Consider the following 16,322-nt stretch of genomic DNA (forward strand, 5'->3'; position numbering starts at 1 on the left):
CCACTTCACCACTTTTCAACCTGCCTTCATATAATTGGTCCTCACTAATGTTCATGAGAAAATTCCACAATTTATTTCTACTCAGTCTGTATCTCATAGGAGGGCTGTGGCCTGTGGGCCGTTCAGACAACGTCATCATCATCATCATCAATGGGGAATCCAAGCTAATAGAAACTGCAGGCTTTCAATTCCCGAAAAATTGCAATACGATAATGGAAGCCATCGTTCTCATGATAATAAAAATCGAATAAATAAAATAAAATAAAATAAAATAAAATAAAATAAAATAAAATAAAATAAAATAAAATAAAATAAAATAAAATAAAATAAAATAAAATAAAATAAAATAAAATAAAATAAAATAAAATAAAATAAAATGAATGCACTGTCTGTCTGTCTGTCTGCCTGCCTGCCTGCCTCTCTCTCTCTTTTGGGGGGGCTGTGGGTACCCCAAAGTTACACCAAAATTCCCCAATTTTGAAGAAAAATAAGTTGTCAAGCCCAGGGTCCCCGCCCTACTGTAAACCCAGCACCGATCATGTGATCAACACATATCTGTTAGATTTTTGAGGGGCCCCTCCTATATGTCCATCTTTTTGTGTATGCAAACAACCTACACAAACTTAACACAAACATGAAATGCCATTGATAATGAATGGACAACTTTGAGTGTGTAAACACAAACATTACGCAAACACAAACACTGAAGAAAGCCTGGCAAGGAGGACGCAAATGATGGCTGGAATGAGATGATGTATGATGATAAGAGCGGCCCTCACTTCACACGGGTGTGATGTTTTATATTCTATCGTATTCGTGGTTGGCTTTAAGATTTACAGATGTGGCCCATTTTGAACAAAATGCCCTCAAATCATGAACGCAGCGTCCAATTGCTGTGAAACATTGTAGGCTATAGCACATTTCCACTATGAGGAAGGAGAGAGAGAGAGAGAGTACGTGTGTGTGTGTGTGTGTGTGTGTGTGTGTGTGTGTGTGTGTGTGTGTGTGTGTGTGTGTGTGTGTGTGTGTGTGTGTGTGTGTTTGGTGCGTCACAGTACATGCGTGCGTGTGTGTCTGTGCGCGCGCAGGGAGGTGACAACCAGACCACCGTTTCCACGGACGGCGCCGGATTTCTCCCAGAGGGCGGAGGTTCTTTTCGAACCACAGAGAGAGAGAGAGAGAGAGAGAGAGAGAGAGAGAGAGAGAGTTGATCATTCATAGTTTCTATCCCCAGCATCCTGAACACAACAGCGCTCTGCAGACGGACAGTTCTGGCGAGTCTTTCCCACCACGACCTCCCGCTCCAAGCAGCAACAAGTTCAGAGTAAAGAAGAAAGAAACAAAGTGCGCTGGAAAAACTCAAAACAACAACAGAGACAGCCACACACTAACACACGATGCCGAGCAAGAGCGACTATCTCCGCCCGAGGCTGTGCGTCCTGGAGAAGGGCGACAACGGCTACGGCTTCCACCTCCACGGGGAGAAGGGCAAGACGGGCCAGTTCATCCGCCTGGTGGAGGCCGACAGCCCGTCCGAGTGCTCGGGGCTGCGCGCCGGCGACCGCCTGGTGTTCGTCAACGGCGACGCCGTGGACGGCGAGAGCCACCAGCAGGTGGTGTCGCGCATCCGCGCCACGCACGGCCGCCTGGAGCTGGTGGTGGTGGACGCGGACACGGACGCGCTGCTCAAAAAGCACGGCCTCAAGTGTCAGCGGGAGTACGTGACGGACGGTGTCCCGCTGCCCCTGGACGATGAGGAGGAGGAGGATGTGGAGGAAGGAGAGGTAGAGCAGGGCCGTCATTTGGGGCATCCTGGACTGGTGTTCACATTTCGTCATTTAATTTCGTCCTTTGGGGCATCCTGGTGGTCACATTTTCGTCATTTAAATTCGTAATTTGAATTCCTCATTTGTGGCATCCTGGTTTTCATATTTAATTCCGTCATTTAAATTCGTCCTTTGGGGCATCCTGGTGTTCACATTTTCGTCATTTTAATTCGTAATTTGAATCCTCATTTGCGGCATCCTGCTGGTGTTCACATTTTTAGCCTTAAATTAAATTCAGTTATTTTATATTATATTGTTGTCCTCAACTCTGAAGCGGTTTTTTTTCAGATTAACCAGCTGATTTCATTGCAATCCATCTCCATCTCCATACATTATACGTGTTTTATTGTTTAACGCAACCATTCATTTATTAACCACTTTCAACGTGGCATGCCTATTTTAGGTAGGATATGTCCTCATAGGCGAACATTTTCAAACATTTTAGCCCCCACAAATAAACAGTGAAAAATAGAAAATGAGGCTATATGGGAACAATAATTTCCCCCCATTTCTTTCTGACGTTCCGCCTCTGAGGTAGAGGAGGAGGAACTGCAGCAGTGTACGGAGGACAACGGGATGATGGTGATGGTGATGATGACGCCGCGGGAGTCGTCGCCGTGCACCACGCCGGTCCCACTCCCACGAGACTCGGAGAACGGCAACGGAGAGATCCGCGTCCACGGCGACAAGAAGCTGAGCATCGACTCTGAGAAGGTCAGTTCGGTCCCGGAGACCTCACCTCCTCTCAGGGGGTCCTTGAGGGGGTTCACTTCCAAGGAGTCCCGTGTAGCCAAACAACCCATTCAGACGTCATGCCTCATGCCTCCTAAATCAAATCCTAAATGAAAAAAAAAAAGAATTTGAAACATTTTGGAAAATTGTGGAAGGGTGGAAAACGCATCTTAATATTGGAGGTCCCTGGCTCAAGATTGTAGGGGGGAGGGGGAGGGGGGCCCCGAAGAGGTGTGTGAGAAGTCTATTAAAGTAGGGACAGGTTGTTTTGTGCAAGTCAGTCCTACAATACTTGACTCTGAGCCGGGTGTACTGTATGCTGAAAGTACACTGGGAGAGAGTAGAATGCTTTGTACTCTGAGGGTCAAACTGAGAGTACTGAGACAGTGTCAGAGAGTACACAGTGGTTCCATTTGGACGCTCTCACATTGGGCCTGTGTTTGACTGTGTGCGTAATGTGTGAGAGATTGCTTCCCCCACCTGTGCTCCGTGCAGCCAGGCCTCATTTTAAATGGAGACGTTCATCAGTAGAGAAGATGCTCTCACTAGCTTCTCAGCATTTAAATTGAGTCCCAGTTCACACAGATGAGTTTTAACTCATTATACACTGTCGAATCCAGAGTGTTATTATTTAATACTCAGGTGTAGAAATGATACAGGCACTATAATAGCTGCCTATTAATTGTATTTCGTACACAAAATAGTAGTGCTAGTTAACCACTTTCTACCTCGTTTCCCTATTTGGGTGATTATGACCCTATTGGGTCATTATAGGTGGAAAGCGTTTGTACGATCAAGTGTAAAATAGTGGTTAGAGGATATTCAGGTTGTTATTATTTTTCTACACAGAGAGAATAGGTGGTCTGTGTGGGTAACATCATTGATATGTATAGCTTGTAGCTACCAGCAGTGGTCTCACACGCTGCTTATTGTTTTGGCCTTGGCAGAGCGGGTCAGGCTGTAGGCGGGCCACTCGGTTGGCCGGACATTTGTTGTGGGCGGGTCCGTCGCTGCAGGGGAACAAAACTGGACAAACAACCTGCTTCAGCCTCGGGTTCAAGTAAACAGTGTCCCAGACTGGGACTGTCTGGCAGGGTCCATCCTTAGTTGACTCCAACCCCATTTATATCTGAGGCCAAGTCTAAAAAATGTTTGTAAAAAACTGATGTTGCTATATATGTAAATGATAGAAAATAAGTAATCTTTTGGTGGAATTACTCCTTTTAAGGTGTCTTTGTCCAATGGAGAAAAAAATGGACATTCAAGCCATCAAGGTTTTTCTTCATGGAATGTTTATTGCAGCAACCCGCTCTCTGTGTACATTGGTTAGTGTGCTTACGCAACAAAGAACATTATGACGACATTGTTCCTCAAGTATAAGCAAAGTGTTTCAGATAAAGTTTGGTCGGAAGAGTTGTGCATTCAATTTAGTTTTCACTTTACGGCAGAGGTTTTCAACTGGTGGTCCGTGGACCACTGGTGGTCCGTGAAGGTATTGCATGTGGTCCCTGGCCATGCATTTAGTATGTTTTTTATCGACCACTAGTTGGAAAACGAACTAGTTCATTAAGTGACCTGGTGATGTATGATGACGTCAGTTACTGGGAAGTCGGATGTCAAGAACTTCCACAGAAAGGGAGTTTGAATTTCAAGGTAAAGTTAACCGGATTTGACTGGTTGAGTCTATTATTGTGCCCATATAATCATGCAGGTTAAGAGAACAGAGTAAGGGCAACCAGGCAAAGGAACAGCTCCGGACGACTAGCATATATTAAATTACTGACTGTTAAGGGCTTGATTTAATTCACCTCAAATTAACAAATTTGTAATATCCCCTCACTCAACTCAACAGTGGTCCCCAGGTTGATTCTTAGTCAGGGTGGTGGTCCCCAGGTTGATTATTAGTCAGCGTGGTGGTCCCTGGTTCATAATCAGTTGAAAACCCCTGCTTTACGGCATCTTGTATCAAAATATGCTGACAGATGTCTTGAAAGGAACAATACACGGAAATACTGCAAATTCAGAAACATATTATAATTTATAGCACCGTTGTCAAATGGTCGAGAAGATTAGAGGTGCTATGTTGAAGAACCATTAGAGAACCTCTAAGAACCACAGTCAGAGGACAGGTTCTGTGTAGGCCAGCAGTGCTATGTCCCTTCAACCACACTGAAGAATCACCTAGTGTGATTTGTGATGCAAAGTCAAGCTAAGAGCAGCATTTAGATAAAACAGGAGGCCATCCATACGGAGCAGATTGCATGCCGCACACATTCTTCCGACACTGTGTGTGTGTGTGTGTGTGTGTGTGTGTGTGTGTGTGTGTGTGTGTGCACGCGCACATGTGCGTGCGTGTGCGTTTGTCTGTCACCAGTAATCTGGCCGTTGTGTTTCGCACAGCAGTCAGAGATAAACACAATGTCAGTGTCAAGTCTAATGACAGACTTAATGCACAACATTGAGAACCAAGGACAAACTGGGATGTTTAGGCTAGGCTCCGGTGACGACAAACACTCTCCTATTCCTTTGAGTCGAGAAGCAAGGGAAGAAAACAACGTTTTTGAAGTTGCTCGACATTACCACATCAACGACGACGACACAACCACGGTGCATAGTTTTGGTGGCCTTCACTTTTCTTTCTCCTCTCCTAGAAATGCAATCAATGCCCGCTCCACAAAGTCTCTAAACGTTTGTTCTGTGATGAACAGCAGTTGTCAGTGAAACGCGTTCGTTCTCTCATGCTACGGTTAGCTGCCTGTGGCTTTCTTTTTTTTTTTTTAAGATATTTTTTTTTTTCTTTATTGATTTTTTAAGGGATAGAAAGTAGGCTGACAGGAAACGGGAGAGAGATGGGGGATGACATGCGGTAAAGGCCGTGTCGGGTCCGGGAGTCGAACCCGCGGCACACCGCGACTGGATCACCAGTCCGGTGCCCAGACCGTTACGCTACGGCCTGGGCCTGCCTGTGGCTTTCTGACGAGTTGGAAGTGACTTCATCCCTCTCATGTTCTTTGGAGCGTGGCTGTTTGCAAGGCTGAGTCGAGTAGGGCTGCCACAATATACCGTTTCAGCAGGCCTGCAGCATACATGTATATCTGTTGAAAGGTATACTTATTTTTGAGCGGTGCACACCGCTCCAATGACTCTCTATGTATGAGTGTATGCATGTTGAGCTTCACACTGAGCACTATAACAGTATGAGTACAATACATACTCGTACAGTACATTACAGAGTACAGTACAGTATGAGTAGTACAGGAGTTCAGTAGGCTACAGTAACAATAACAGTATAGTTGCACCGCTCAGTTTTTTAAATAAATAAATATATAAGAAAATATTGTCATATATATGTCAATTGTTTCCAAGATTTTTATGCCCTAGCTGCCCATGTCCAATAGTTAATTTATATTTTTGTCATTCTGTGATATGTCTAATTTAGAAGGCATTTGTAGAGTCAGCCTCAAGGTCTTAATGGGTTAATGTGGTTGCAAAGTACTCGTGGAGGAGAGGCTGGCTGTGTAGTCTGGAACATCTGTACCCCCTGCTGTGTTCCGGATGTTTACCCCCGGGGCTGTCTTCATCTCTGTCCCTCTGTGTTCCCTCTATGTATCTCTCTCTCTCTCTCTCTCTCTTTCTGTGCCCTCTGTCTCTCTCTCTCTCTCTCCCCCCACCTCCACCCTCCCCATCGTCTCCCTCTCCCTGTCTCTCTCTTTCTATCTCTCTCTAAAGTCCACAGTATTTCTGTCCATTTCATGTGTTTATTGTTTATAAATTATAAGTATCTCTTTCTCTCCTGCCCTGCCCTCTCTCTCTCCCCCCACCTCCACCCTCCGCATCATCTCCCTCTCCCCGTCTCTCTCTCCATACAGTATCTCTGTCCATTTCTTGTGTTTATCGTTTATAAGTCCAACCCCCCTCTCTCTATTACACACAAAGCTTTCCTTTGCACCGTCGGTGCCCGTTTGTGTATTATTGTGGCTGATTCGCCTACAGGCGTCTAAACAGTCGTTGGCTGTCCGCTGCAGCTCTGCAACCCCCTGAACAACACGCACGCACACACACACACACACACACACACACACACACACACAAACACACACACACACACACGCACGTGTCGTGTACATGTGTTCTTGTTATTTTTATGAAAAGAAGGTTTCACTTCCTAATTTGCCAACATCACTTTTGCGCCTGTGGTTGAACGAACGAGTGATGGTAATGAGACGGAAATGTGACATAATAGTGATGGCGTCTGTGACAAACAAGTTTGTCAGCAGGTGGCTGAGTGATGATGATGACACATTGTAACACTAAAGTATGTAATGTTTTTTTTGTGAATACAAATCCCAATCTCTATTAAGTAAGGGATAATTGAGCAGTTGAAACGAAAAACCATCTAAGTCTATATCATTTATTCTGTATTGAATCCTTTATACATTATGGATAAATAGTATGGACTTAGATGGTTATTCATATCAGCTGCTCATTGACGGGTCGCCAAATGGATAAATTAATCCCGACAGGATGATTAGGCACTGACGTGGAGCGGATGGGCCTAATCATCCTGAAGGGATTTATTTCTCGAACATAACATAATTTGTACATTGAAACTATGCAAACCATAAGGATGCTAGGTCAAAAATGTACCCGGCGTCTGCCTAAATAACATGCTATCTAAATTACACTTGAGCCTTTGCATAAACCTGCAAGTTCGTCAAGGCTATCATCTGACTGTAATTCAAGTCCGCTAATGTCACTTACGGCCACAGTCAGGTTTCTAACACACTGCCCCGTTATCTCTTCAGGGGTCTTCAACAGGGGGTCCGGGATCCCTAGGGGGTCCTCGGAGTTACTACAGGGGGGTCGCCAAATGTTTGTGTGATAGATACAAGCAGATCTACAAGCTCACAAGACCTTGCACTGCGAAGCATTGTAACCGATCTATAAGCGAACTTGTAGAACTTTTGGTATATAGAGGGAAAAAGAGCAGACCAAGTACAGAGCCAAAGGTCAAGTTTGACTATTGACGGTTTAGGTATGAAAATACTTAAAATTAACATCATGTTAAAATTAGTATGAATCCAGCAATGATGAAGCAATCTATGAAAAGGTTGAATCTGCAACACAATTCTATACAGCTAAGGGGTCCTAGAAAAACGTTGAAGACCCCTGTCTTAGCTGTGATTATGGCTGTCTCATGTAGAACGCACCGTTCACCGTGCACAGTCACTTCTGAGCCACACCTGAGGAAAATCTTCAGATATAACTTATAAGTGGGTGATTAATTTGGAATTTGATGCACTTGAACAGGTGCTGGAAAGTCACTCGAGGGCCTGCCGCCGCAGAACAGAACACACGCAAGGCCTGTGTTGTTTGTCTTAGGAATCACAGCGATTGTTCCCATGTTTACCAATCCACCTCAATCACACAGATGGCCTAATGGAGCTGTGATGGTACAATCCACGCTGGCACGCAAGCCAGAGGGAAGTGGTCCCGACACAAACAACGCCACTCCTTTTTTACATACATTTTTATCCCACAAGTTTTTTTACCCAGTGTCAATTATCTAATGTAATCCTGGGCGCTACACTCCCTCTGCCAACCTGGGGAGAGCAACATACTTTCCTTCTATGCATGAGGAGTCCAGGCCGCTTCTTTTCACCTGACGGGGGAGTTTCCCGGGTTGGACGTAGCACATGGAAGGAACATGTTGTTCCACCCAGGTCCTTTCCCCACCATCAGGCTGGCCAAGGGGAGGCAGTTTTATAGACCAGGATTACTGCATGATTTTTGTGAGGGTACCTACCCTATAGGGAAAGAGAGAAGGGAACCCGCACACTCATATGCTCCAATGCTTTGGAGCATGTGAGTGTGCGGGTTCCCTTCTCTTTTCCTATGTCACTTTTTGAACCCAGCACCTCCACGAAGTGATGTGCGTATTTTACTATAGTACCTACCCTAGGGGACATGGAGAGAACATGCAAACTCCCTTTTGGAAACCCCACCTTGGGTTTGGGCACTGCAAAACACGCCCACAGCGTCCCCTTGTGGGGATCAAACCCAGGACCTTCTATCTGTGAAGTGATTGCACCACCATGCCCCTGCAACAACGACACTCCTAAGAAACTCTTTGGAGAACTCTATAAAGCAAGTGTTTCTCAAAGTGGTGTCTGTGGGACCCCCTGGCGTCCTTGAGGCCGTTCCAGAGGCTCCCTAAGCAAAATGAGAAACTGTTTAAATAATTAAGGCCATTTGATTTTTCCAATTTCTAATAACATATGTTGCACATATATATGACACCATAAATGTTGGCATCGCTCGGGTGTTTTGCACAGAGCTGTGTGTTTTTCTGGAATTCTCAGCCTGCATCCTGTCGAGCATTCCTCATGCCCTCCCTGTGGCCTACGCAGTGACACACACACACGCACGCGCACGCACACACACACACACACACACACACACACACACACACACACACACACACACATGTTGGTTTAGCAGTCACGTTGACGTCCGTACGTCTGTGGCTCAGACTTTGAAGCAACACAAAAGAGGGTTCGAAGACGGAACGCCCGCTCCGGAAACTGAGGAAACTCGCTCAAGGTTGCCATAGTTACTCTCATGTGGTGAGTGCTATCTTTGTATTTTGCTTTGTTTTGTGCGTGTGTGTGTGTGTGTGTGTGTGTGTGTGTGTGTGTGTGTGTGTGTGTGTGCGCGCGTGTGTGTGTGTGTGCGTGCGTGTGTGCGAGTGGATGACAGTAGGCGAAGTTCAACAATGCACGGGGGTGTGTGAAGTAACTAGAATGAGCGATGATGGTGATGATGATGCAGAAGAAAAACACTGGAAACCTTGTATGTCCAAAACTGTGTGTTCCACTGGACCCAATGTAGTTATTATTTAGTCATAAGCTCTCGTTAATAATCGCTTAAATATGTATAAGACCCACAGACACACTTAAAGGAGTAGTTCACCCAAAAAAACGACAGCCCATGAAGCCTTGAATTCATGGACATTGGTTTGTTTTCTTCACATTGTTAAGCCAATAATCCGGTAGGAGACTCAACTGACCTGCATTTGACTCTCAGTCAGCAAAATGATTGGCTCAGGAATGCGAGAAAAACAAAAATATATCTCCATGAAACTACTTTTTTTAAGCACTATCAACCTGGCCTCTACATTTTGGGCAAGTCATTATAGGGGAAAGATTCCAAAAGCTCACAACCACTTGCGAGCGACGCGTTATGAACTTGTAGATTTGCTATTTTTTAAATAGGGCTTGATTGGTTAAAGGCAGACAATAGCATTAATTTATGGGGCAAAGAACACATAAAAAGATGAAACGTGGACACAGAAGGGTTCAGACTCAGAGCTCTCGTCCTTCCCTTCACAGTGGGACAAACCATACCGAAAGAAACACAGCGTGATCGCTTCCAAAGGACATTCATTCTGTATTTACCAGGCGGAGAAAACCCGACCCTCCCATTGTGAAATGTAGTCACGTACATAGCAGCAGGGGTATTCCCTATCGCCATGGCTGTTGCTCTGACCAGTGTCAATAGTGACACTTTCAGGACGTCGCATTTATTTAAACCAGTGGTTCCCAAGCATTCTTTTTTCCATTTCATGGACCCCCATAACTCTGAGCAAGAGGTTCCATTTGTACACTCTGAGGCCCCTTTTCCACCGGCGTTGAACCGGTTGGGTTCTTTTCCCCCTGAACCAGTTCAGAGTGTTTCCACTGAAAATGAATAGTTAAGTTGCGGAACTGGAACCAGAAAAAAATGGCCTCCGGTTCTGTGAAAGCACCAAGGTTCCAAGAATCTATAGAATGGAACCAGTTCCTGAACCAAAGTTATTTTGGTGGAAAATGGGCCCTGGAGTTCCAGAGCTGTAAGTTTCCATCCTGAACTCCCTCAAGTTACCCTGAGGGTAGGCTAGAAAGCCTAGAATATGCAAGCTTATTAATTATTAGTCAAGTGACCAATCAAGTGTGCTGAGATATTAACAGGCACAATAAATAGAGCAGGGGTGGGCAACTGGCGGCCCGGGGGCCACATGCGGCCCCCACCTTTACTTAATGCGGCCCGCATGTTAATATCAGAATACTGATATAGTATTGATATCAGTTGTTACAATCTAACATTAAATGACTGGTACTTAATGACTACTATAGTATTCAAATGTTAGTCTTTTTGTGTCCAATGTAGTTCTGTTAACAGCTCATAAAGTTAACATAACTATAACTAAATGCATTTGAAATTCAATAAAAAGGTTACTTTTCAGGTTTCCAATTCAAAAATTGCAAAAAAAACAAATCAGGTTTTTTTTTTTGTTATCAAATGTTTTTTATTTAAGACAAAAATCACAAGACACGTTAACAACATGAAAGACTTAAAGCAAACAAAACACACATAAAACAACACACAACAGCAAAAGCAAGGAACACAAAAACAAAAACAAACAATCCCACCCACCCCTCCCCTCCCGAGACCAAAGATGCCACAAAATGTCATCACTTCAACCACTGTGCAATGAAAACAAAAAACAAATAATGATAATAACAATAATAATGATCAAACCATGCCCCCAACCAAATCTGCAATACCAGACCAAATCTCAACGTTTTCCTCTTTTGCACCATGCAATCTTGCTGTAGACATCTCTAAATAAATGATATCCAGAAAGGTCAAAGCCCATTGGCGAAATGACAATGTATGAGGCGGTTTCCAGTGCGAAGCAACCATCTTCTTTGCGGCCGTTACGCCAGCAAAGAAGACACGAATACGGGTGTTATTTAATGGCAACTGGGATACATCATTTAATAAGAATAGAGATGGGGAGGGTGTGATGTTAACTTGTAGAATAGTCGAAAGGTTAGTAGCAACCAAATTCCAAAATGTGAGGACACTCGGACACTCCCACACCATATGAAAGAATGTACCTATGGTGTTTGAAGTGCAGAAAGTGCAGTTGTGATTATTTAAAATCCGCATAGCACACAATCTACGGGGGTTAAGTACGTCCTATGAACAAAATTTAGATGAATTTGTTGATGATCAGGATTCCTAGAAGACAGGATAACATTAGACCACACTGTATCCCAACTCCAATCTGGATCTAGATTTGGTATGTCATTCCTCCATACAGTATCGACAAGCAAGGTCCCATAACTAGATTCTAATAAATAATCATACAATACGGAAACAAAACCTCTTGACCTAATACCACAGATAAGTCTATGCAAAGGGTGCATTGCAAGGGGGGTCTGCCATGGCACCCCATATGTCCTCATGGCAGTTCTCAATTGTAAATAGAAAAAAAAAGAGTTACCAGGCAAGTTAAAAATATCACATAAATTCTGGAAAGAACGTAAACCATTAGCATCAAATAAATCACCCAAAGTATGAATCCCCTTGGAACTCCATCTTGGAAAACAAATAGGACGATTGTCCAAAAGCAAACCATCATTGTTGAACACTGGGGAAAACGAATTCCATTTCAAATCAATCTTGCGCAATTTTTCAGCCGCTCTCCACACTGTTACTAAATGAGAAATTATTGGCCCAAAGCGAACTTTGCATTGATTATTCGTTATGTTTGAATAGATCAGATCTCTCAATTCAACAGGATGAACCAAACTCTCCTCAAGCTCTCGCCAACAAACCTTTATAGTTGAGTCGAAATATCTTAAAAGGGGGCGAAGAGTGAAAGCCCAATAATATAATTTGAAGTTAGGCAACGAGAGACCGCCATCAGCTCTGGTCCGCTGTAACAAGGAAAACAACAAATCAGGTTTTCAATTCAAATATAGCAAAAAATAGCTGATCTACAAGCTCAAAACGCGTTGCAAGTTTTGAGCTTCGTCATCGTCAAAGATGCCCACCCCTGAAATAGAGCATACAAGTGCCACTTTGTTTTGCCGTTGAGGAAAAAATATCCGACCTGTCTGAAGTGAGTGGTACTGTACTGTACTGTACTGTACTGTACTGTACTGTACTGTACTGTACTGTACTGTACTGTACTGTACTGTACTGTACTGTACACGCCATCCTCCCTGGCCTGTGTGTGTCTGTGTGTTAGGCTGTGCAACAGTGACACTTGGTGGTGAACAAACGCTATAACGCTATTTTCGTGCTCGGACACAGGGACAGACAGACCCAGGGACACAGCCACAGACATAGCTGTCAAAAAGGGGCCATAGTGTGTATGTAAACAGAGCTTGTTCCAGATTCCATAGGGAGCGGTTGAGGTGTGCCAGGCAGGGATCCCATGCACGGTGTTTAGAGAGAGACTACACTCTTCCACAATGACTGGCGGCTCTGCTTACATAAGGCACTAATTACAGGATAGGAAGAGCCCGCCGTGTCGAGATGAAATGGACTGTGACAGGATGAGACCTATACATACAGTATATATATATATGTGTGTGTGTGTGTGTGTGTGTGTGTGTGTGTGTGTGTGTGTGTGTGTTGTCCGGTCTCTATGTTCTATATCGAGGCTCAGTATGAAGTTGAGAGGATTCTGCGGGATGTACGTAGCAAACAGGCTCAGGACCACAGAGTCTCTGAATGGGAGAAAGTGAAGGCTGCTATATGTACATTGGCCTCTTCTCTTCTCTTCTCTTCTCTTCTCTTCTCTTCTCTTCTCTTCTCTTCTCTTCTCTTCTCTTCTCTTCTCTCCTCACTTCACCCTAACTTCTCTCTACCGGATACGGAGCCTCTAATCTGCCCATTCATATAAAAGCAGCTTATTAGAGACCATGGCTCCTCTGCTGCTTTTAGCACAGACGCTTGGCTTTTTGTCCCTCGCCGTGTTACCATAGACAGGGAGAGTGTGTGTGAGGGATGGTTGCCAGCCACACAGCATAATAAGGTTCTCTAAGTAAATCCCCCCCCCCCCTTTGCTGGTTATGTGGGAGGATTCACTCTATATTGGTTTAGCCTCCACTGCGTGGCATTCGGTGTGTGGGTCGACAATGGCATTTTTAATTGGTTTTGTGGACTAGTAGGCATCAGCTGCTAAGGGAAAGGAAACCACGTTTTAACAGTCTACTCGGTATGAATGAGCTCAGTAAGTATCCCGTGGCAGGCCCTTCAAAACATTATTTCTCAGAATCTCAGCTGGACCTTTTCAAAAGTGCTCCTCTGAGAATATGAACCTACAGCTTTGATTATGTACTCGGTGTGTCACAGCGTATTTTGACTTATGTTTTGTCTAAGTCAAGTTTAGACTTAAATGTTGGCAGCAATGTGACATTACTGGGTGTGTGCAGTTAAAAGAAAAGGACTGGATGTTTATCCCTCCGAGAGTGCTTCATTCGTCAACCTTCTGATGTCATGTCTTTCCAGAATGGCTGTCATAAGGATAACTATTGGCTATTAATAGAAGTTTCATTGCTCGTTTGTCATGTATTGGTGACAGCACGCCAGCCACGCCTACTTTGGAGGAGGCTGTGGTCGGAGTATTTTCCAGCTGACTGGTTCAAAATGTCGGCCCCGGGGACCACCATTGGACCACCAGGGTCCACATGGGGGTCTGTCCGTGGTCTATCAAACTGGGTGGGGGGGGGGGTCCTTTGAAATGGAAGAGGTTTAAAGTCTGTGTTCTAGCAGGCTGGAATGGAAGTCTCATCCCCGGCAGGGGCTCTGCCTTGGGCCGGGCCAGCAGTACACAGTTACACAGACTCCAGAAAGCTTAGGGCTGGTTTCCTGTCATTGTTGAGTAGGAGGTAGAACAAACGCAGTCTGCCAGAAAGCCCTTTTTTCTCCTCTCCCCTCCTTGAGCGAGGAGTGTATGAAAACAAGCTGACCAGATTAAACCTATATGCATCAGCTATTTATTATTATTGTATTTTTTTCCAATGTATTTTTATTGAGGCTCTGAAATTTCACATCTGTTCAATCGCAATATACAATGCATTAAACACAACATAACAAAAAGTACCACAATACAAACAGACATTATATTAAACGGACAAAAAACAAAAAACTGAAAATAAAATAAAGAAAGGAAAATAATAATGACAAGACAAACGCGTACACCACAGTCTTGACATGATTGCATGATTGATTGTCATTACCTCCTTGTACCAATCATCCAGTGTAGGAGTGTCTCTATGAATCCAAAGCTTGAGTATGGTCTTTCTCGCTATGTATAAGAGTATTCCAACTAATTTGGCGTTGTGTCAGGTCCTTGCACTGGATACCTTAGCTGCTAGTTCAAATTATATCCAATCAAGGTGTCCAGCTCATTCTTCACCTCATTCCAAAACACTTGTATCTTTGTACATTTCCAAGCATCAGCTATTTTCTAAATAGACGAGTCTTGTATGGGGATCGCTGGCACAAACTATATTCAGATGGTGGTCCGTGGACCAATACTTGGCATGAAAATGTTTGAGAAATGCTGCTTTAAGCAACTACACTTTTGAAACAAGCCAAACAATACACTTGTAGATCTGCTATTTCCACTAGTTTGGGTCCCTACAAACGTCTAATATCTCTTCAGGGTCTCTCGACCTGAAAGGTTTGGGAACCGCTGGCTAACATCACACTGTGCAACACTGTAAGCCTGTAGACCTGCTATTTGGTTTTTTTAACTTGTTTTTTTTTACTTTTTATTCAAAAGTTCTTTTTTTTTTACACCAAATAATAATAAATGATCAAACACAAGTAAAATATACGAATCAATGAAAACAAACAACAGAAGAAACAAAAAACATACACAAAAAACAAACAAAAACAAACAAAAACAGAAAAACAGCTTGACATAACTACTATAATACAGCATTATTTTCCAAGTTGAGTTAGGCAGGAGAAGAGCTGGAGACATGAATCACTACATTTTGAATAATATGAAATATTGCTGAAGTGGTTCATCTTCTTAACTTGGCATTAGCAACTACCAGTATTTGCAAGCGACTGTACCGAAAAACAAGCCCAAAGTCACTTATAATAAGCGGACCTGACAACACTGGAGGTAGAGGAGAGTTAATTCCTTTAGCTTTCTCTGTGACTTCTCCGTAAACTGCTTTATTGGATCCATCACAGGTGTGGCGGAGAAAAAACTATACGTGAGTGAAATACGTAGAGTAAAATAACAAGGAAAACAGGTCGAAGTGCTGAATCATGAGCGGACACTAATAAATTGCAGTTACAGCTAGGCTGCTTTCACGTCATTTAATGTATAGGAGAAACAGTAACAGGCCTAGTATGCTTAGTTGGGGAACCCCACAGTTCACTGAGAGGGAGGAGCACAGGGTTCCATTTACATCAAGCACTTGTTTTCATACTTTTCTAGGATGTCATCCAGTTCACAGATGCGTTATCAAAGCCAACCGCCTTCAGCTCATTCAGTAGAGAATTGAATGATTGACGGTGTCAAACGCCTTTCAGAGGTCCAGCTGGTGGAGAAACTTCGGTGTCCAAAACTGTTACTTTTCAGTTTTTACTTGCAAAAGTGGCTGATCGAAAAGCTCAAAACGTAGCAGCAAGCGTTTTTATGCTTGCAGATCTGCTACTTTTGATACTTTTGTGTTACACTGTAGTAGTGTGATCAAGTAGGGCGTTAATTTACGAAAAAACACAAAACTTTAGAATATGGAGAGGAGATAAGATGTTTCTACCCGACAGCAACGATATATCGGATGTAGTCAGTGTAAACAAAAAGGTAGCAGTTTGAACACATCAACAACAGAGCGCACCAGCAGTCTTATGGACGCACGCATGCACACACACACACACACACACACACACACACACACA

At 43.8% G+C, this 16,322-nt stretch overlaps 1 protein-coding gene across 2 annotated transcripts in view; it reads left to right on the top strand.

Annotated features, from left to right (window-relative positions):
- Positions 1 to 1,181: 1,181 nt before the first annotated feature.
- The window catches only part of nherf1b (NHERF family PDZ scaffold protein 1b), a 49,092-nt gene continuing 33,951 nt past the window's right edge, over positions 1,182 to 16,322 (top strand). Inside the window, exons 1-2 of one of the 2 annotated variants that reach the window (XM_083779387.1) lie at positions 1,182 to 1,784; positions 2,361 to 2,540. In XM_083779387.1, the coding sequence (XP_083635513.1) occupies positions 1,398 to 1,784; positions 2,361 to 2,540 (567 nt within the window). In that variant the 5' untranslated portion in view covers positions 1,182 to 1,397. The remainder of the gene's footprint in view (positions 1,785 to 2,360; positions 2,541 to 16,322) is intronic. The other variant, XM_083779386.1, reaches the window with a different exon arrangement.

The sequence above is a fragment of the Protomyctophum parallelum genome, assembly GCF_964188405.1.
Source record: "Protomyctophum parallelum genome assembly, chromosome: 13".
NCBI lineage: Eukaryota > Metazoa > Chordata > Actinopteri > Myctophiformes > Myctophidae > Protomyctophum > Protomyctophum parallelum.